At 45.8% G+C, this 22,141-nt stretch overlaps 1 protein-coding gene across 1 annotated transcript in view; it reads left to right on the forward strand.

Moving 5' to 3' along the window:
- The window catches only part of cfap299 (cilia and flagella associated protein 299), a 270,945-nt gene that overhangs the window by 215,286 nt on the left and 33,518 nt on the right, over positions 1–22,141 (forward strand). The window contains exon 4 of the mRNA XM_046348233.1: positions 7,276–7,418. Coding sequence (XP_046204189.1) covers positions 7,276–7,418 — 143 coding nt within the window. The remainder of the gene's footprint in view (positions 1–7,275; positions 7,419–22,141) is intronic.

Here is a 22,141-nt window from a genome sequence, read left to right on the forward strand (position 1 = left end):
GGTGAAGTCAGGATGGTGTAATGGAGGTGAAGTCAGGATGGTGTAATGGAGGTGGAGTCAGGATGGTGTATTGGAGGTGAAGTCAGGATGGTGTATTGGAGGTGAAGTCAGGATGGTGTATTAGAGGTGAAGTCAGGATGGTGTATTGGAGGTGAAGTCAGGATGGTGTATTAGAGGTGAAGTCAGGATGGTGTATTAGAGGTGAAGTCAGGATTGTGTATTAGAGATGGAGTCAGGATGGTGTAATGGAGGTGAAGTCAGGATGGTGTAATGGAGGTGGAGTCAGGATGCTGTAATGGAGGTGAAGTCAGGATGGTGTAATGGAGGTGAAGTCAGGATGGTGTACTGGAACAAGACAAATGGATATATGAACACCAGGTGTGAAACAACAACATTCTGAAACAACAACACGCTGAAACAACAACATGCTGAAACAACAACACGCTGAAACAACAACATGCTGAAACAAGATGCTGAAACAACAACACGCTGAAACAACAACATGCTGAAACAACAACATGCTGTAACAACAACACGCTGAAACAACAACATGCTGAAACAACAACACGCTGAAACAACAACACGCTGAAACAACAACACGCTGAAACAACAACACACTGAAACAACAACATGCTGAAACAACAACATGCTGAAACAAGATGCTGAAACAACAACACGCTGAAACAACAACATTCTGAAACAACAACACGCTGAAACAACAACATGCTGTAACAACAACATGCTGAAACAAGATGCTGAAACAACAACACACTGAAACAACAACATTCTGAAACAACAACATGCTGAAACAAGATGCTGAAAGAACAACACGCTGAAACAACAACATTCTGAAACAACAACATGCTGAAACAACAACATGCTGAAACAACAACATGCTGAAACAACAACATGCTGAAACAACAACATGCTGAAACAACATGCTGAAACAACAACATGCTGAAACAACAACATGCTGAAACAACAACATGCTGAAACAACAACACGCTGAAACAACAACATTCTGAAACAAGATGCTGAAACAACAACATGCTGAAACAACAACATTCTGAAACAAGATGCTGAAACAACAACACGCTGAAACAACAACATTCTGAAACAAGATGCTGAAACAACAACATGCTGAAACAACAACATTCTGAAACAAGATGCTGAAACAACAACATGCTGAAACAACAACATTCTGAAACAAGATGCTGAAACAACAACATGCTGAAACAACAACATTCTGAAACAAGATGCTGAAACAACAACATGCTGAAACAACAACATTCTGAAACAAGATGCTGAAACAACAACATGCTGAAACAACAACACGCTGAAACAACAACATTCTGAAACAAGATGCTGAAACAACAACATGCTGAAACAACAACACGCTGAAACAACAACATTCTGAAACAAGATGCTGAAACAACAACATGCTGAAACAACAACACGCTGAAACAACAACATTCTGAAACAAGATGCTGAAACAACAACATGCTGAAACAACAACACGCTGAAACAACAACATTCTGAAACAAGATGCTGAAACAACAACATGCTGAAACAACAACATTCTGAAACAAGATGCTGAAACAACAACATGCTGAAACAAGATGCTGAAACAACAACATGCTGAAACAACAACACGCTGAAACAACAACATTCTGAAACAAGATGCTGAAACAACAACATGCTGAAACAACAACACGCTGAAACAACAACATTCTGAAACAACAACATGCTGAAACAACAACATGCTGAAACAAGATGCTGAAACAACAACATGCTGAAACAACAACACGCTGAAACAAGATGCTGAAACAACAACATTCTGAAACAAGATGCTGAAACAACAACACGCTGAAACAACAACATTCTGAAACAAGATGCTGAAACAACAACATGCTGAAACAACAACATTCTGAAACAAGATGCTGAAACAACAACATGCTGAAACAACAACATTCTGAAACAAGATGCTGAAACAACAACATGCTGAAACAACAACATTCTGAAACAAGATGCTGAAACAACAACATGCTGAAACAACAACATTCTGAAACAAGATGCTGAAACAACAACATGCTGAAACAACAACCGCTGAAACAACAACATTCTGAAACAAGATGCTGAAACAACAACATGCTGAAACAACAACACGCTGAAACAACAACATTCTGAAACAAGATGCTGAAACAACAACATGCTGAAACAACAACACGCTGAAACAACAACATTCTGAAACAAGATGCTGAAACAACAACATGCTGAAACAACAACACGCTGAAACAACAACATTCTGAAACAAGATGCTGAAACAACAACATGCTGAAACAACAACATTCTGAAACAAGATGCTGAAACAACAACACGCTGAAACAACAACATTCTGAAACAACAACATTCTGAAACAAGATGCTGAAACAACAACATTCTGAAACAACAACATTCTGAAACAACAACATGCTGAAACAACAACATGCTGAAACAAGATGCTGAAACAACAACATGCTGAAACAACAACACGCTGAAACAAGATGCTGAAACAACAACATGCTGAAACAAGATGCTGAAACAACAACATGCTGAAACAACAACACGCTGAAACAAGATGCTGAAACAACAACACGCTGAAACAACAACACGCTGAAACAACAACATGCTGAAACAAGATGCTGAAACAAGATGCTGAAACAACAACATGCTGAAACAAGATGCTGAAACAACAACATGCTGAAACAACAACACGCTGAAACAAGATGCTGAAACAACAACACGCTGAAACAACAACACGCTGAAACAACAACATGCTGAAACAAGATGCTGAAACAAGATGCTGAAACAACAACATGCTGAAACAACAACATGCTGAAACAACAACATGCTGAAACAACAACATGCTGAAACAACAACATGCTGAAACAACAACATGCTGAAACAACGTGGTTTCATGAAGCTTTCATACATACAGTTCATGTACATCAGGTCACCAGATCAACATCTGTGTTGTTCCGTCTAGCTGTATGCACAGCAGGTTAGTGGGATGGTTAGGGGTTCGACCCAGGGTCCAGGCCAGATCCCATCCTGTCTGTCAGGAAGTCAAACTCGGAGAGAAGCAGCTCTGCTCACCTACTGTACACTACACTATTCAACCTGCTCTGCTGTGCAGTCACCTCCAAGTCAAATAAGCCTCTGCCCTAGTTTCTCCCTCTCTAAGGGAGAGGGTTAGATTGAGGAGGGGAGCAAAGGGAAAGAGGTGGGTTAGATTAGGGTGGGGGCTAAGGGAGGAGGCTCTATGGGAGAGGGTTAGATTAGGGTGGCGGCTAAGGGAGGAGGCTCTACAGGAGAGGGTTAGATTAGGGTGGGGGCTAAGGGAGGAGGCTCTATGGGAGAGGGTTAGATTAGGGTGGGGGCTAAGGGAGGAGGCTCTATGGGAGAGGGTTAGATTGAGAAGGGGAGCAAAGAGAAAGAGGTGGGTTAGATTAGGGTGGGGGCTAAGGGGGAGGCTGTAAGGGACAGGGTTAGATTGAGGAGGGGAGCAAAGAGAAAGAGGTGGGTTAGATTAGGGTGGGGGCTAAGGGAGGAGGCTAAGGAACAGGGAGTTCCCACTCAGTTAATGCAGGACCTACAGAGGAACCTAAAAAGTTGGAATTGGGGTTCCTTACCTAAACCAGGACTCTTACCTTCAACATTCCTGTCCTCCAGGTCATGTTTTCATTAACCCGGCAAATTGACACAGTTGTTAGTGATGGTGGGGGATTCCTCCACCCGTAACAAAGACAGGACAGGAGAGGACAGGAGAGGAGAGGACAGAAGAGGACAGGAGATGACGGGACAGGAGAGGAGATGAGAGGACAGGAGAGGAAAGGACAGGACAGGAGAGGAGAGGCAGGAGAGGAGATGACAGGAGAGGAGAGGACAGGACAGGAGAGGCAGGAGAGGAGATGACAGGACAGGAGAGGACAGGACAGGAGAGGCAGGAGAGGAGATGACAGGAGAGGAGATGAGAGGACAGGAGAGGAAAGGACAGGAGAGGCAGGAGAGGACAGGAGAGGAAAGGACAGGAGAGGAGATGACAGGAGAGGAGAGGACAGGACAGGAGAGGCAGGAGAGGAGATGACAGGAGAGGAGATGAGAGGACAGGAGAGGAAAGGACAGGACAGGACAGGAGAGGAGATGACAGGAGATGAGAGGACAGGACAGGAGAGGAGATGACAGGAGATGAGAGGACAGGAGAGGAAAGGACAGGACAGGAGAGGCAGGTTGACACCCTCAGACACCAAACCACGGCAGGGCTCTCTTGTACCCGTCCCCATTCCTGGGAACAGTGGTGGCAGGGGGGGGTGGTGCAAGTGTTAACCGCTGAGTGGGTACCTCAGCCATACGTCTCACACACACGAACACCCAGCCACGTATACACAGCCACGAACACCCAGCCACGAACACACAGCCACGTATACACAGCCACGAACACCCAGCCACGAACACACAGCCACGAACACCCAGCCACGAACACACAGCCACGAACACACAGCCACGTACACACACACAGCCACGAACACCCAGCCACGTACACACACACAGCCACGAACACACAGCCATGTACACACACACAGCCACGAACACACAGCCACGAACACCCAGCCACGAACACCCAGCCACGAACACACAGCCACGAACACACAGCCACGAACACACAGCCACGAACACACAGCCACGAACACACAGCCACGAACACACAGCCACGAACACACAGCCACGTACACACACACAGCCACGAACACACAGCCACGAACACACAGCCACGAACACACAGCCATGTACACACACACAGCCACGAACACACAGCCACGAACACCCAGCCACGAACACACAGCCACGAACACCCAGCCACGAACACACAGCCACGAACACACAGCCACGTACACACACACAGCCACGAACACACAGCCACGAACACACAGCCACGAACACACAGCCACGAACACACAGCCACGAACACACAGCCACGTTCACACAGATCCAGGCGGAGAGAGAACCCCTTGTCTGTTGGCCTGCCCGGTGCAGCCGTGGGATAAAAGACAGTTCCTTAAGGCTACTTGTTCTCCTCCCTCTTCAGGGCAGTGGGTTCGTGACTCTCCTATCCTGTCCTCTCCTATCCTCTCCTCTCCTGTCCCGTCCCCTCCCCCTCCTCTCCTCTCCTCTCCCCTCCTCTCCTATCCCCTCCCCCCTCTCCTCTCCCCTCCTCTCCTCTCCTGTCCTCTCCTGGATACTCTTACACACGCACACACACACACACACACACACACACACACACACACACACACACACACACACACACACACACACACACACACACACACACACACACACACACACACACACACACACACACACACACACATTGGAAGCAGACAAATTATCTGTACCATCCAATGGACATGAGAAGATCATTACCTGTTAACAATGACCTGTAGTTAACAACGACCTCTAATTCTTCGGGACGGTTGAGTTAACGTAGGCTAATGTGATTAGCATGAGGTTGTAAGTGTAACTTTAAACCGTCCCCTCACCCATACCCGGGCTCGAACCAGGGACCCTCTGCACACATCAACAACAGTCACCCACGAAGCATCGTTACCCATCACTCCACAAAAGCCATGGTCCTTGCAGAGCAAGGGGAACTACTACTTCAAGGTCTCAGAGCAAGTGACGTCACCGATTGAAACGCTATTTAGCGCGCACCACCGCTAACTAAGCTAGCCGTTTCACATCCGTTACATAAGTAACAAGAACATTTCCCAGGACATAGACATATCTGATATTAGCAGAAATCTTAAATTCTTGTTCATCTAACTGCACTGTCCAATTTACATGAACTATTACTGTGAAAGAATACCATGCTATTGTCTGAGGAAGGTGCACAGTTATGAACTTGAAAAGTTATTAATAAACAAATTAGGCACATTTGGGCAGTCTTGATACAACATTTTGAAGATAAATGCAATGGTTTATTGGATCAGTCTAAAACTTTGCACGTGCACTGCTGCCATCTAGTGGCCAAAATCTAAATTGCACCTGGGCTGGAATAATACATTATGGCCTTTCTCTTGCATTTCAAAGATGATGGTACAAACAACATACAAAATAACTGTTGGTTTTTTCTTTGTATTAACTTTCACCAGATCTAATGTGTTTTATTCTCCTACATTCATTTCACATTTCCACAACCTTCAAAGTGTTTCCTTTCAAATGGTACCAAGAATATGCATATCCTATCTTCAGGTCCTGAGCTACAGGTGGTTAGATTTGGGTTTGTCATTTTAGGAGGAAATTGAAAAAAAGGTGCTGATCCTTATTAGCAACAACAACCTGTTAACAACAACTACCTGTTAACAACAACTACCTGTTAACAACAACAACCTGTTAACAACAACTGTCAGGACCCGGTTACGAACCCGGGTCTCCGGAGTGAGAAACAGTCACTTAACCAACTGAGCCACGAATAGTCGGCAGAACCCAGAAGATGAGGCAGACACAGCAGTACTTGAGACGGTGTATTTAATGAAGTAAAAAGTGAAGTCCTTCAGGAAAACATGTAACTCCACAACCTCAAAAGGAATTCCACAAGAACAAAGGTAATCCTCCAAGACAAAAAGGCAAATCCACAAGGTGTAAGGTAAAGCATAAAAAGCCTCAAAAGATACTCAAAAACAAACAAACAAACAAGAACAAAAAACAGAATTCCACAAGAGAGTCCACCGGGATCAACAAGAGTTCACAGAGTACTAGGGCTGGGTGCTAACATACAAACACAGAGCAAATAACTGAGGAAAACTAAGGGTTTAAATACAATCAGGGGAAACGAGGCACAGGTGCAAATAATAATGGGGATCAAGGGAAAACAAAAGGTCAAAAAGCACAATGGGGGCATCTAGTGACCAAAAACCGGAACAACCCTGGCCAAATCCTGACAAACAACTACCTGTTAACAACAACAACCTGTTAACAACAACAACCTGTTAACAACAACTACCTGTTAACAACAACTACCTGTTAACAACAACTACCTGTTAACAACAACAACCTGTTAACAACAACAACCTGTTAACAACAACAACCTGTTAACAACAACTACCTGTTAACAACAACTACCTGTTAACAACAACAACCTGTTAGCAACTGACTGACCAGATCTATTGTGTTATATTGGGCCAAATGTCCCCAATTGGATCATTTACACACGGTTTCCTTCTGTCTCTCCTCCAGTCTATTATTTTCATAAGGGACCGTAACGCTCTTGGACAGGAGATCTCTGGCTATATCGACTATTCCCACAGACTGAAGACAGAGGACTTTCATCCATACTTCAATGGCAAGAAGAGGCTGCTGCCAAGAGCTACTGATTTAAGGTGAGCCTGTGTCTTACTGTAATACAGTAACATGCCCATGTCTTACTGTAATACAGTAACATGCCCTTATTGTAATACCGTAACATGCCTGTGCCTTATTGTAATACAGTAACATGCCCATGTCTTATTGTAATACAGTAACATGCCCATGTCTTATTGTAATACCGTAACATGCCCATGTCTTATTGTAATACAGTAACATGCCCATGTCTTATTGTAATACAGTAACATGCCCATGTCTTATTGTAATACCATAACATGCCTGTGCCTTACTGTAATACCGTAACATGCCTGTGCCTTATTGTAATACAGTAACATGCCCACGTCTTACTGTAATACAGTAACATGCCCTTATTGTAATACCGTAACATGTCTTACTGTAATACAGTAACATGCCCATGTCTTATTGTAATACAGTAACCTGCCTGTGCCTTATTGTAATACAGTAACATGCCCTTATTGTAATACCTTAACATGCCCTTATTGTAATACAGTAACATGTCTTATTGTAATACCTTAACATGCCCTTATTGTAATACAGTAACATGTCTTATTGTAATACAGTAACATGTCTTATTGTAATACAGTAACATGCCCTTATTGTAATACAGTAACATGTCTTATTGTAATACAGTAACATGTCTTATTGTAATACAGTAACATGCCCTTATTGTAATACAGTAACATGCCCTTATTGTAATACAGTAACATGCCCTTATTGTAAAACCGTAACATGCCCTTATTGTAAAACTGTAACATGCCCATGTTGGTTAGAGGGGGCTGGAGCTAGCAGTGTAAGGGTTTGAAGGGTAAGGAAATGTTTTTGTCTGGTATTGAAGATCCACCCATACGTAGAATGTATGCACACATGACTGTAAGTCGCTTTGGATAAAAGCGTCTGCTAAATGGCATATATTATTATTATTATATTAGATGTGAGTTGATGTGAGAGGCCAGTGGATGGGTGGGGACACTAGTTTTTAGCTAAAGAAAGACTCTGTGGTCAAAGTTCAGTGTCAGTGGTTGTGTCTTGGACACTCTGTCAGGGCACCAACTCTCCCCTTCACACAGAATAACATTTCCCTTGTTGTGTTCCTTCAATGTTTTCCAATATCCTATATTGAATTGAGCACGTCGGGGATGTCTGGTAGAACCAATGTCTGTCCTTGAGGGAAGCAGGAGTTGGTGAACCACTATGGCTGTATCTGTAATTTATTGGTCATTATTTCAGGATCACTGTGTACATAGGACACACACACACACACACACACACACACACACACACACACACACACACACACACACACACACACACACACACACACACACACACACACACACACACACACACACACACACACACACACACACACACACACACACACACACACACACACACACACACACACACACACACACACACACACCTGGCAGCATGGAACTATTGGAAGCAGAACCCTCCCTACATTCCACAAGTTCTGTCTCCTCACACGCTAACATTCTCTACATCTCAGAGATACGCTGGAAAGCCCAGGAGGACAAACACACCTGGAGAGGAAAAAGGGTGTGGGTTTACCTTTAGCTCAGAAGTACACTTGTCAGACATGACAACAATACAGAACATTAACAATAGGTCAACCAATGAACTTTCAACTTTGGCCAGGATTCAAACCACCTCAGATTATCGCACTGATCTTGACTTGTAGAATGTTTACACTATGACAGGTGGAACTGAGTAACAGCAACCACATCACAAAGCTTAGCCTACTAAAAACAATATGTTTTACACATCACTTTTCAACATGGATGCTTCCAAGTGTGTGATATTATGGGATATCAAGTTAGCCCGAGTCAGTTACTTATGGGATATCAAGTTAGCCCGAGTCAGTTACTTATGGGATATCAAATCAAATATAGCCCTTCTTACATCAGCTGATATCTCAAAGTGCTGTACAGAAACCCAGCCTAAAACCCCAAACAGCAAGCAATGCAGGTGTAGAAGCACGGTGGCTAGGAACAACTCCCTAGAAAGGCCAAAACCTAGGAAGAAACCTAGAGAGGAACCAGGCTCTGAGGGGTATTAGGGGTGGCCAGTCCTCTTCTGGCTGTGCCGGGTGGAGATTATAACAGAACATGGCCAAGATGTTAAAAAGTACATTGATGACCAGCAGGGTCAAATAATAATAATCACAGTAGTTGTTGAGGGTGCAGCAAGTCAGCACCTCAGGAGTAAATGTCAGAGTATCTCTACCGCTCCTGCTGTCTCTAGAGAGTTGAAAACAGCATGTCTGGGACAGGTAGCAGGTCTGGGACAGGTAGCAGGTCTGGGACAGGTCAGGGTTCCATAGTCGCAGGCAGAACAGTTAAAACTGGAGCAGCAGCATGACCAGGTGGACTGGGGACAGCAAGGAATCATCATGCCAGGTAGTCCCGAGGCATGGTCCTAGGGCTCGGGTCAGTTGAAACTGGAGCAGCAGCACGACCAGGTGGACTGGGGACAGCAAGGAATCATCATGCCAGGTAGTCCCGAGGCATGGTCCTAGGGCTCGGGTCAGTTGAAACTGGAGCAGCAGCACGACCAGGTGGACTGGGGACAGCAAGGAATCATCATGCCAGGTAGTCCTGAGGAATGGTCCTAGGGCTCAAGTCCCCCGAGAGAGAGAAAGAAAGAGAATTAGAGAGAGCGTACTTAAATTCACACAGGACACCGGATAAGACAGGAGAAATACTCCAGATATAACAAACTGACCCTAGCCCCCCGACACATAAACTTTACCATTACCATTAATATACTGTTGATATTAGGGATGGATGTATTTATGGATATTCTCTGACCGTCTAGATGTAATCTACTCTGACCATCTAGATGTAATCTACTCTGACCATCTAGATGTAATTTACTCTGACCATCTAGATGTAATCTACTCTGACCATCTAGACCATCTAGACCATCTAGATGTAATTTACTCTGACCATCTAGATGTAATCTACTCTGACCATCTAGATGTAATCTACTCTGACCGTCTAGATGTAATCTACTCTGACCATCTAGATGTAATCTACTCTGACCATCTAGATGTAATCTACTCTGACCATCTAGATGTAATCTACTCTGACCATCTAGATGTAATCTAGACCATCTAGATGTAATTTACTCTGACCATCTAGATGTAATCTACTCTGACCATCTAGATGTAATTTACTCTGACCATCTAGATGTAATCTACTCTGACCATCTAGATGTAATCTACTCTGACCGTCTAGATGTAATCTACTCTGACCGTCTAGATGTAATCTACTCTGACCGTCTAGATGTAATCTACTCTGACCATCTAGATGTAATCTACTCTGACCATCTAGATGTAATCTACTCTGACCATCTAGATGTAATCTACTCTGACCATCTAGATGTAATCTACTCTGACCATCTAGATGTAATTTACCATCTGACCATCTAGATGTAATCTCTGACCATCTAGATGTAATCTACTCTGACCATCTAGATGTAATCTACTCTGACCATCTAGATGTAATCTACTCTGACCGTCTAGATGTAATCTACCATCTAGATGTAACCTGACCATCTAGATGTAATCTACTCTGACCTAGATGTAATCTACTCTGAGATGTAATCTAGATGTAATCTCTGACCATCTAGATGATGACCATCTAGATCTACTCTGACCATCTAGATGTAATCTACTCTGACCATCTAGATGTAATCTACTCTGACCATCTAGATGTAATCTACTCTGACCATCTAGATGTAATCTACTCTGACCGTCTAGATGTAATCTACTCTGACCATCTAGATGTAATCTACTCTGACCATCTAGATGTAATCTACTCTGACCATCTAGATGTAATCTACTCTGACCATCTAGATGTAATCTACTCTGACCATCTAGATGTAATCTACTCTGACCATCTAGATGTAATCCACTCTTACCATCTAGATGTAATCTACTCTGACCATCTAGATGTAATCTACTCTGACCATCTAGATCTACTCTGACCGTCTAGATGTAATCTACTCTGACCATCTAGATGTAATCTACTCTGACCATCTAGATGTAATCTACTCTGACCGTCTAGATGTAATCTACTCTGACCATCTAGATGTAATCTACTCTGACCATCTAGATGTAATCTACTCTGACCATCTAGATGTAATCTACTCTGACCATCTAGATGTAATCTAGATGTAATCACTCTGACCATGTAGATGTAATACTCTGACCATCTAGATGTAATCCATCTGAGATGTAGAATCTACTCTGACCATCTAGATGTAATCTACCATCTAGATGTAATCCGTCTAGATGTAATCTACTCTGACCATCTAGATGTAATCTACTCTGACCATCTAGATGTAATCTACTCTGACCATCTAGATGTAATCTACTCTGACCATCTAGATGTAATCTGACATCTAGATGTAATCCATCTAGATGTAATCTACTCTGACTAGATCTAATCTACTCTGACCATCTAGATGTAATCTACTCTGACCATCTAGATGTAATCTACTCTGACCTTCTAGATGTAATCCACTCTGACCATGTAGATGTAATCTACTCTGACCATCTAGATGTAATCTAGACCATCTAGATGTAATCTACTCTGACCATCTAGATGTAATCTAATCTGACCATCTAGATGTAATCCATCTAGATGTAATCTACTCTGACCATCTAGATGTAATCTGACCATCTAGATGTAATCTACTCTGACCTTCTAGATGTAATCCACTCTGACCATGTAGATGTAATCTACTCTGACCATCTAGATGTAATCTACTCTGACCATTTAGATGTAATCTACTCTGACCATCTAGATGTAATCTAGACCATCTAGATGTAATCTACTCTGACCATCTAGATGTAATCTACTCTGACCATCTAGATGTAATCTACTCTGACCATCTAGATGTAATCTACTCTGACCATCTAGATGTAATCTACTCTGACCATCTAGATGTAATCTACATCTGACCGACCATCTAGATGTAATCTACTCTGACCATCTAGATGTAATCTACTCTGACCATCTAGATGTAATCTACTCTGACCATCTAGATGTAATCTACTCTGACCATCGTAGATGACCTGACCATCTAGATGTAATCTACTCTGACCATCTAGATGTAATCTACTCTGACCATCTAGATGTAGAATCTACTCTGACCATCTAGATGTAATCTACTCTGACCATCTAGATGTAATCTACTCTGACCATCTAGATGTAATCTACTCTGACCATCTAGAGATCTCTGACCATCTGACCATCTAGATGTAATCTACTCTGACCATCTAGATGTAATCTACTCTGACCATCTAGATGTAATCTACTCTGACCATCTAGATGTAATCTACTCTGACCATCTAGATGTAATCTACTGACCTGACCATCTAGATGTACCATCTACTCTGACCATCTAGATGTAATCTACTCTGACCATCTAGATGTAATCTACTCTGACCATCTAGATGTAATCTACTCTGACCATCTAGATGTAATCTACTCTGACCATCTAGATGTAATCTACTCTGACCATCTAGATGTAATCTACTCTGACCATCTAGATGTAATCTACTCTGACCATCTAGATGTAATCCACTCTGACCATGTAGATGTAATCTACTCTGACCATCTAGATGTAATCTACTCTGACCATCTAGATGTAATCTACTCTGACCATCTAGATGTAATCCACTCATGTAGATTCTCTCTGTCTCTCTGTGGGCTCTATGGCCCCTCTATTCAATAAGCACTTGGACAGACTTGACCACCATCTCATGCAGAAACTGACTGACTTGGTTTACTTTTCAACCCTCTGTCGGTCAGAAGTCTACCTTCAGTCTGTTTCACTCTTGATGGATGAGATGCATTTTATCTGATTTGTATAGTGGTTCCTGTGTAACATTAAACTATAGGTCTCTAAACACAGGTTCCATTGTTTCTTATTCAGTCAATGAGATCTGAACAACCAGGCACAGATGGTCCTGACTTACCTGTATGGTATGCCAAAATACTCCAAAACATCCTCTTTCCAGGGTAGGCTGAACATACTGAGGGCTTCTGTAACGCTAAAGGCTCAGATAGCTAACCTGCGTGCTAGTGGGAGCCTAGCTGTGTGTGTTTTTAAACCATGAAACATTGAACCTGAAGGATTTCTGTGCTGAAAGAAAAATCACATGGTGCCAAAACCATATTGCCTCGAGTCCTCTTCCCCCAGTCAGTTTGTCCTCGCTGCTCCACTCTCTCCGCTCTCTCCTCGCTGCTCCACTCTCTCCGCTCTCTCCTCTGCTCCACTCTCTCCACTCTGCTCCTGTTGCTGCACTCTCTCCACTCTGCTCCTGTTGCTCCACTCTCTCCTCGCTGCTCCACTCTCTCCTCGCTGCTCCACTCTCTCTTCGATGCTCCACTCTCTCCTCGCTGCTCCACTCTCCTCGCTGTTCCACTCTCCTCGCTGCTCCACTCTCTCCACTCTCTCCTCAACTGCTCCACTCTCTCCTCGCTGCTCCACTCTCCTCGCTGCTCCACTCTCTCCTCGCTGCTCCACTCTCTCCTCGCTGCTCCACTCTCTTCGCTGCTCCACTCTCTCCTCGCTGCTCCACTCTCTCCTTGCTGCTCCACTCTCTTATTGCTGCTCCACTCTCTCCTCGCTGCTCCACTCTCCTCGCTGCTCCACTCTCTCCACTCTCTCCTCGCTGCTCCACTCTCTCCTTGCTGCTCCACTCTCTTCTTGCTGCTCCACTCTCTCCACTCTCTCCTCGCTGCTCCACTCTCTCCTCGCTGCTCCACTCTCTTCTCGCTGCTCCACTCTCTCCTCGCTGCTCCACTCTCTCCTCGCTGCTCCACTCTCTTCTTGCTGCTCCACTCTCTTATTGCTGCTCCACTCTCTTCTCGCTGCTCCACCCTCTCATTGCTGCTCCACTCTCTTCTCGCTGCTCCACTCTCTCATTGCTGCTCCACTCTCTTCTCACTGCTCCACTCTCTTATTGCTGCTCCACTCTCTTCTCGCTGCTCCACTCTCTTCTCGCTGCTCCACTCTCTTCTCGCTGCTCCACTCTCTCATTGCTGCTCCACTCTCTTCTCGCTGCTCCACTCTCTCATTGCTGCTCCACTCTCTTCTCGCTGCTCCACTCTCTTATTGCTGCTCCACTCTCTTCTCGCTGCTCCACTCTCCTCGCTGCTCCACTCTCTCCACTCCCTCCTCGACTGCTCCACTCTCTGTTCGCTGCTCCACTCTCCTCGCTGCTCCACTCTCTCCACTCTCTCCTCGCTGCTCCACTCTCTCCTTGCTGCTCCACTCTCTTCTTGCTGCTCCACTCTCTCCACTCTCTCCTCGCTGTTCCACTCTCTCCTCGCTGCTCCACTCTCTTCTCGCTGCTCCACTCTCTCCTCGCTGCTCCACTCTCTCCTCGCTGCTCCACTCTCTCCTCGCTGCTCCACTCTCTTCTCGCTGCTCCACTCTCTCATTGCTGCTCCACTCTCTTCTCGCTGCTCCACTCTCTTATTGCTGCTCCACTCTCTTCTCGCTGCTCCACTCTCTTCTCGCTGCTCCACTCTCTCCTCGCTGCTCCACCCTCTCATTGCTGCTCCACCCTCTCCGCTCTGCTCCTGCTGCTCCACTCTCTCCGCTCTGCTCCTGCTGCTCCACTCTCTCCTCGCTGCTCCACCCTCTCCTCGCTGCTCCACCCTCTCATTGCTGCTCCTCTCTCCTCGCTGCTCCACTCTCTCCTCGACTGATACACTCTCTCCTCGACTGCTCCACTCTCTCCTCGCTGCTCCACTCTCTCCTCTCTGCTCCTGTTGCTCCACTCTCTCCACGCTGCTCCACTCTCTCCTCGCTGCTCCACTCTCTCCTCGCTGCTCTACTCTCTCCTCGCTGCTCCACTCTCTCCACTCTCTCCTCGCTGCTCCACTCTATCCTCGCTGCTCCACTCTCTCCTCGCTGCTCCACTCTCTCCTCGCTGCTCCACTCTCTCTTCGATGCTCCACCTTCTCCTCCCTGCTCCACTCTCTCCACGCTGCTCCACTCTCTCCTCGCTGATCCACCCTCTCCTTGCTGCTCCACCCTCTCATTGCTGCTCCACTCTCTCCTCGCTGCTACACTCTCTCCTCGACTGTTACACTCTCTCCTCGACTGCTCCACTCTCTCCTCGCTGCTCCACTCTCTCCGCTCTGCTCCTGCTGCTCCACTCTCTCCTCGCTGCTACACCCTCTCCTCGCTGCTCCACCCTCTCATTGCTGCTCCACTCTCTCCTCGCTGCTACACTCTCTCCTCGACTGTTACACTCTCTCCTCGACTGCTCCACTCTCTCCTCGCTGCTACACCCTCTCCACGCTGCTCCACTCTCTCCTCACTGCTCCACTCTCTCCTCGCTGCTCCACTCTCTCCTCGCTGCTCCACTCTCTCCACTCTCTCCTCGCTGCTCCACTCTATCCTCGCTGCTCCACTCTCTCCTCGCTGCTCCACTCTCTCCTCGCTGATCCACGCTCTCTTCGATGCATCACCTTCTCCTCGCTGCTCCACTCTCTCCTCGCTGCTCCACGCTCTCTTCGATGCTCCACCCTCTCATTGCTGCTCCACTCTCTCCTCGCTGCTATACTCTCTCCTCGACTGTTCCACTCTCTCCTCGACTGCTCCACTCTCTCCTCGCTGCTCCACTCTCTCCTCTCTGCTCCTGTTGCTCCACTCTCTCCACGCTGCTCCACTCTCTCCTCACTGCTCCACTCTCTCCTCGCTGCTCCACTCTCTCCACTCTCTCCTCGCTGCTCCACTCTATCCTCGCTGCTCCACTCTCTCCTCGCTGCTCCACTCTCTCCTCGCTGCTCCACGCTCTCTTCGATGCTCCACCTTCTCCTCGCTGCTCCACTCTCTCCACGCTGCTGCACTCTCTCCTCGCTGCTCCACTCTCTCCTCAATGCTCCACTCTCTCCTCTCTGCTCCTGTTGCTCCACTCTCTCCTCGCTGCTCCACTCTCTCCTCGCTGCTCCACTCTCTCCACTCTCTCCTCGCTGCTCCACTCTATCCTCGCTGCTCCACTCTCTACTCGCTGCTCCACTCTCTCTTCGATGCTCCACTCTCTCTTCGATGCTCCACTCTCTCCTCGCTGCTCCACTCTCTCCACTCTCTCCTCGCTGCTCCACTCTATCCTCGCTGCTCCACTCTCTCCTCGCTGCTCCACTCTCTCCTCGCTGCTCCACGCTCTCCTCGCTGCTCCACTCTCTCCACGCTGCTCCACTCTCTCCACGCTGCTGCACTCTCTCCTCGCTGCTCCACTCTCTCCATGCTCTCCTCGCTGCTCCACACTCTCCACGCTGCTCCACTCTCTCCTCGACTGCTCCACTCTCTCCTCGCTGCTCCACTCTCTCCTCGACTGCTCGACTCTCTCCACTATCTTCTCGCTGCTCCACTCTCTCCACTATCTTCTCGACTGCTCCACTCTCTCCACTATCTTCTCGCTGCTCCACTCTCCTCGCTGCTCCACTCTCTCCACTCTCTCCTCTCTCTCCTCGCTGCTCCACTCTCTACTCGCTGCTCCACCCTCTCCTTGCTGCTCCACTCTCTCCTCGCTGCTCCACTCTCTCCTCGCTGCTCCACTCTCTCCACTCTCTCCTTGCTGGTCCACTCTCTCCACGCTACTCCACCCTCTCCTCGTTGCTCCACTCTCTCCTCGCTGCTCCACTCTCTCCACTCTCTCCTTGCTGCTCCACTCTCTCCTCGCTACTCAACCCTCTCCTCGCTGCTCCACTCTCTCCACTCTCTCCTTGCTGCTCCACTTTCTCCTCGCTACTCCACCCTCTCCTCGTTGCTCCACTCTCTCCACTCTCTTCTCGCTGCTCCACTCTCTCCTCGCAGCTCCACCCTCTCCTCGCTGCTCCACTATCTCCTCTCTGCTCAACTCTCTCCTGCTGAATCACTCTCTCCTCGCTGCTCCCCAGAGATGTGGGTAATGATGTTTGCTAGGTGTGGGTAATGATGTTTGCTAGGTGTGGGTAATATTGTTTGCTAGGTGTGGTTAAAAATGTTTGCTAGGTGTGGTTAAACATGTTGGCTAGGTATGGGTAATGATGTTTGCCAGGTGTGACTGATGATGAGACCCAGGTGTGACTGATGATGAGACCCAGGTGTGACTGATGATGAGACCCAGGTGTGACTGATGATGAGACCCAGGTGTGACTGATGATGAGACTCAGATGTGCGTAATGATGAGACCCAGGTGTGCGTAATGATGTTTGCTAGGTGTGCGTAATGATGGTTGCTAGGTGTGCGTAATGATGTTTGCTAGGTGTGCGTAATGATGTTTGCTAGGTGTGCGTAATGATGTTTGCTAGGTGTGGGTAATGATGAGACCCAGGTGTGCGTAATGATGTTTGCTAGGTGTGCGTAATGATGTTTGCTAGGTGTGGGTAATGATGAGACCCAGGTGTGCATAATGATGAGACCCAGGTGTGCGTAACAATGTTTGCTAGGTGTGCGTAATGATGAGACCCAGGTGTGCGTAATGATGAGCCCCAGGTGTGCGTAACGATGTTTGCTAGGTGTGCGTAATGATGTTTGCTAGGTGTGCATAATGATGTTTGCTAGGTGTGCGTAATGATGTTTGCTAGGTGTGCGTAATGATGTTTGCTAGGTGTGCGTAATGATGTTTGCTAGGTGTGGGTAATGATGTTTGCTAGGTGTGCGTAATGATGTTTGCTAGGTGTGCGTAATGATGTTTGCTAGGTGTGGGTAATGATGAGACCCAGGTGTGCGTAATGATGAGCCCCAGGTGTGCGTAACGATGTTTGCTAGGTGTGCGTAATGATGTTTGCTAGGTGTGCGTAATGATGTTTGCTAGGTGTGCGTAATGATGTTTGCTAGGTGTGCGTAATGATGTTTGCTAGGTGTGCGTAATGATGTTTGCTAGGTGTGGGTAATGATGTTTGCTAGGTGTGCGTAATGATGTTTGCTAGGTGTGCGTAATGATGTTTGCTAGGTGTGCGTAATGATGTTTGCTAGGTGTTCGTAATGATGTTTGCTAGGTGTGCGTAATGATGTTTGCTAGGTGTGCGTAATGATGTTTGCTAGGTGTGCGTATTTATGTTTGTTAGGTGTGGGTAATGGTTAGTAGACCGGTGACGTCAAAGTGACAATATTACATGTTTTGTTTTTAATACAAATATATATATACACTACCACTACTAAGTTTTAGAACACCTACTCATTCAAGTGTTTTTCTTTATTTGTACTATTTTCTACATTGTAGAATAATAGTGAACACCTCAAAACTATGAAATAACACATAATGGAATCATGTAGTGACCCAAAAAAAGTGTTAAACAAATTAAAATATATTTTATATTTTAGACTCTTCAAAAAGCCACCCTTTGCCTTGATGACAGCTTTGCTCACTCTTGGCATTCTCTCAATCAGCTTCACCTGGAATGCTTTTCCAACAGTCTTGAAGGAGTTCCCACATATGCTGAGCACTTGTTGGCTGCTTTTCCTTCACTCTGCGGTCCGACTCATCCCAAACCATCTCAATTTGGTTGAGGTCAGGTGATTGTGGAGGCCAGGTCATCTGATGCAGCACTCCATCACTTTCCTTCCTGGTCAAATAGCCCTTACACAGCCTGGAGGTGTTTTGGGTCACTGTCCTGTTGACAAATAAATTATAGTCCCACTAAGCGCAAACCAGATGGGATGACGTATCACTACAGAATGCTGTGGTAGCCATGCTGATTAAGTGTGCCTTGAATTCTAAATAAATAATAGTGTCACCAGCAAAGCACCCCCACACCATAACACCTCCTCCTCCATGCTTCACTGTGGGAAATACACATGAGGAGATCATCTGTTCACCCCCACACCATAACACCTCCTCCTCCATGCTTCACTGTGGGAAATACACATGAGGAGATCATCTGTTCACCCCCACACCATAACACCTCCTCCTCCATGCTTCACTGTGGGAAATACACATGTGGAGATCATCCGTTCACCCCCACACCATAACACCTCCTCCTCCATGCTTCACAGTGGGAAATACACATGAGGAGATCATCTGTTCACCCCCACACCATAACACCTCCTCCTCCATGCTTCACGGTGGGAAATACACATGTGGAGATCATCCGTTCACCTCTGCGTCTCACAAAGACCTGGCAGTTGGAACCAAAAATCTCCCATTTGGACTGCAGACTAAAGGAGTAATTTCCACCTGTCTAATATCCATTGCTTGTGTTTCTTGGCCCAAGCAAGTCTTCTTGTCATTGGTGTCCTTTAGTAATGGTTTCTTTGCAGCAATTTGACCATGAAGGCCTGATTCACACAGTCTCCTCTGAACAGTTGATGTTGAGATGTGTCTGTTACTTGAACTCTGTGAAGCATTTATTTGGGCTGCAATTTCTGAGGCTGGTAACTCTAATCAACTTATCCTCTGATGAAGAGGTGACTCTGGGTCTTCCATTCCTGTGATAGTCCTCATGAGAGACAGTTTCATCATAGCGCTTGATGGGTTTGCAACTGCACTGAATTTTTCCGTATTGACTGACCTTCATGTCTTAAAGTAATGATGGACTGTCATTTGCTTATTTGAGCTGTTCTTGCCATAATATGGACTTGGTCTTTTACCAATTAGGGCTATCTTCTGGATACCACCCCTACCTTGTCACAACACAACTGATTGGCTCAAACACATTAAGAAGGAAAGAAATTCCACAAATGTACTTTTAAGAAGGCACACCTGTTAATTGACATGCATTCCAGGTGACTACCTCATGAAGCTGGTTGAGAGAATGCCAAGAGTGTGCAAAGCTGTCATCAAGGCAAAGGATGGCTACTTTGAAGAATCTCAAATATAAAATATATTTAGATTAGTTTAACACTTTTTTTGGTTACTCCATATGTGTTATTTAATAGTTGTGATGTCTTCACTATTATTCTACCATGTAGAAAACAGTTAAAACAAGGATAAAGTAGGTGTTCTTAAACTTTTGATCGGTGATGTATGCGTCTTTGTCATTAAGGGGTATTGTGTGTAGATTGATGAGAGGGGGTAAATAATAATTGAATCCATTTTAGAATAAGGCTGTAACATAACAAAATGTGGAAAAAGTCAAGGGGTCTGAACACTATCCAAATGCACTGTATGTACTCACAGAGAGCTGTGACTCTCCTCTCTGTAACTAGATCAACAGTAGTTGCTTTGAAAACTGTATATTTGTCTTACAATAGCATTTTGAACAGCGGTCATCTGCTTGCGTTTTTTAGAATGTATCGGTCCCTCCTCTGTAAACACAGTGGGGAGAGGGAGTGAAGCTAACCACATACTAGGTTTGGTTTGCTTCTAGCAGCACTCTGTGATGCGAAGTCAACATCTGTGCTCCCTTCATTTAAAAGACCATTGCTTGAACATTTTGAGAGAAAAACCGCCAGCAATATTGCTGTTTGTCCCATTAGCAACAACCGAGCCATTATAAACTCATAATCTGTCATAAATGTTGATGTTTTTGCTCAGGAAGTCTTAGCTGTGTTGTTTTAAGACTAAATGTTTGCTGCAGTATTTCTCCAGGTAAAACATGTGCATGAAAACTAGTTGTCTCTCGTTGAATGACAGCAAAAAACTAAATTCAAAGAATCCCGTCCATAGTTCCCACTTCTAGGAGTTGTACTGTTGACCAATTACCGCGGAAGGGGTGTAGACTTCGGCTATCGAACATTGACTTGGCGCAATAACTTTTGAAAGAAACACCAAAACAAAACAAAAACGTCACAAAATGTTGTCATAATATATGCGCTAACTGTTTAGACTAGGAAGTATACGATAGGCTTTCAGAGTCAGCAGTCCCCATTGAAACAGGAACAGGCAGATACTGTCATAGCAGGAATCAACATAATGTATCGGCTGTTATGGTTGAACAAATAATGGTTCTAGAACAATCTACACCAACTTTGTGTAGGAAAATCACAAAAAAATTCAGGAAGGCTATATGGATGTCCCAGCCTCATAGGGGCCACTACAGGAAGGCTATATGGATGTCCTCATAGGGGCCACTACAGGAAGGCTATATGGATGTCCCAGTCCAGCCTCATAGGGGCCACTACAGGAAGGCTATATGGATGTCCTCATAGGGGCCACTACAGGAAGGCTATATGGATGTCCCAGCCTCATAGGGGCCACTACAGGAAGGCTATATGGATGTCCTCATAGGGGCCACTACAGGAAGGCTATATGGATGTCCCAGCCTCATAGAGGCCACGACAGGAAGGCTATATGGATGTCCTCATAGGGGCCACTACAGGAAGGCTATATGGATATCCCAGTCTCATAGGGGCCACTACAGGAAGGCTATATGGATGTCCCAGTCTCATAGGGGCCACTACAGGAAGGATATATGGATGTCCTCATAGGGGCCACTACAGGAAGGCTATATGGATGTCCTCATAGGGGCCACTACAGGAAGGATATATGGATGTCCCAGTCTCATAGGGGCCACTACAGGAAGGATATATGGATGTCCTCATAGGGGCCACTACAGGAAGGCTATATGGATGTCCTCATAGGGGCCACTACAGGAAGGCTATATGGATGTCCCAGCCTCATAGCGGCCACTACAGGAAGGCTATATGGATGTCCCAGCCTCATAGAGGCCACTACAGGAAGGCTATATGGATGTCCCAGCCTCATAGAGGCCACTACAGGAAGGCTATATGGATGTCCCAGCCT

This window comes from Oncorhynchus gorbuscha, linkage group LG04 (genome assembly GCF_021184085.1).
Source record: "Oncorhynchus gorbuscha isolate QuinsamMale2020 ecotype Even-year linkage group LG04, OgorEven_v1.0, whole genome shotgun sequence".
NCBI lineage: Eukaryota > Metazoa > Chordata > Actinopteri > Salmoniformes > Salmonidae > Oncorhynchus > Oncorhynchus gorbuscha.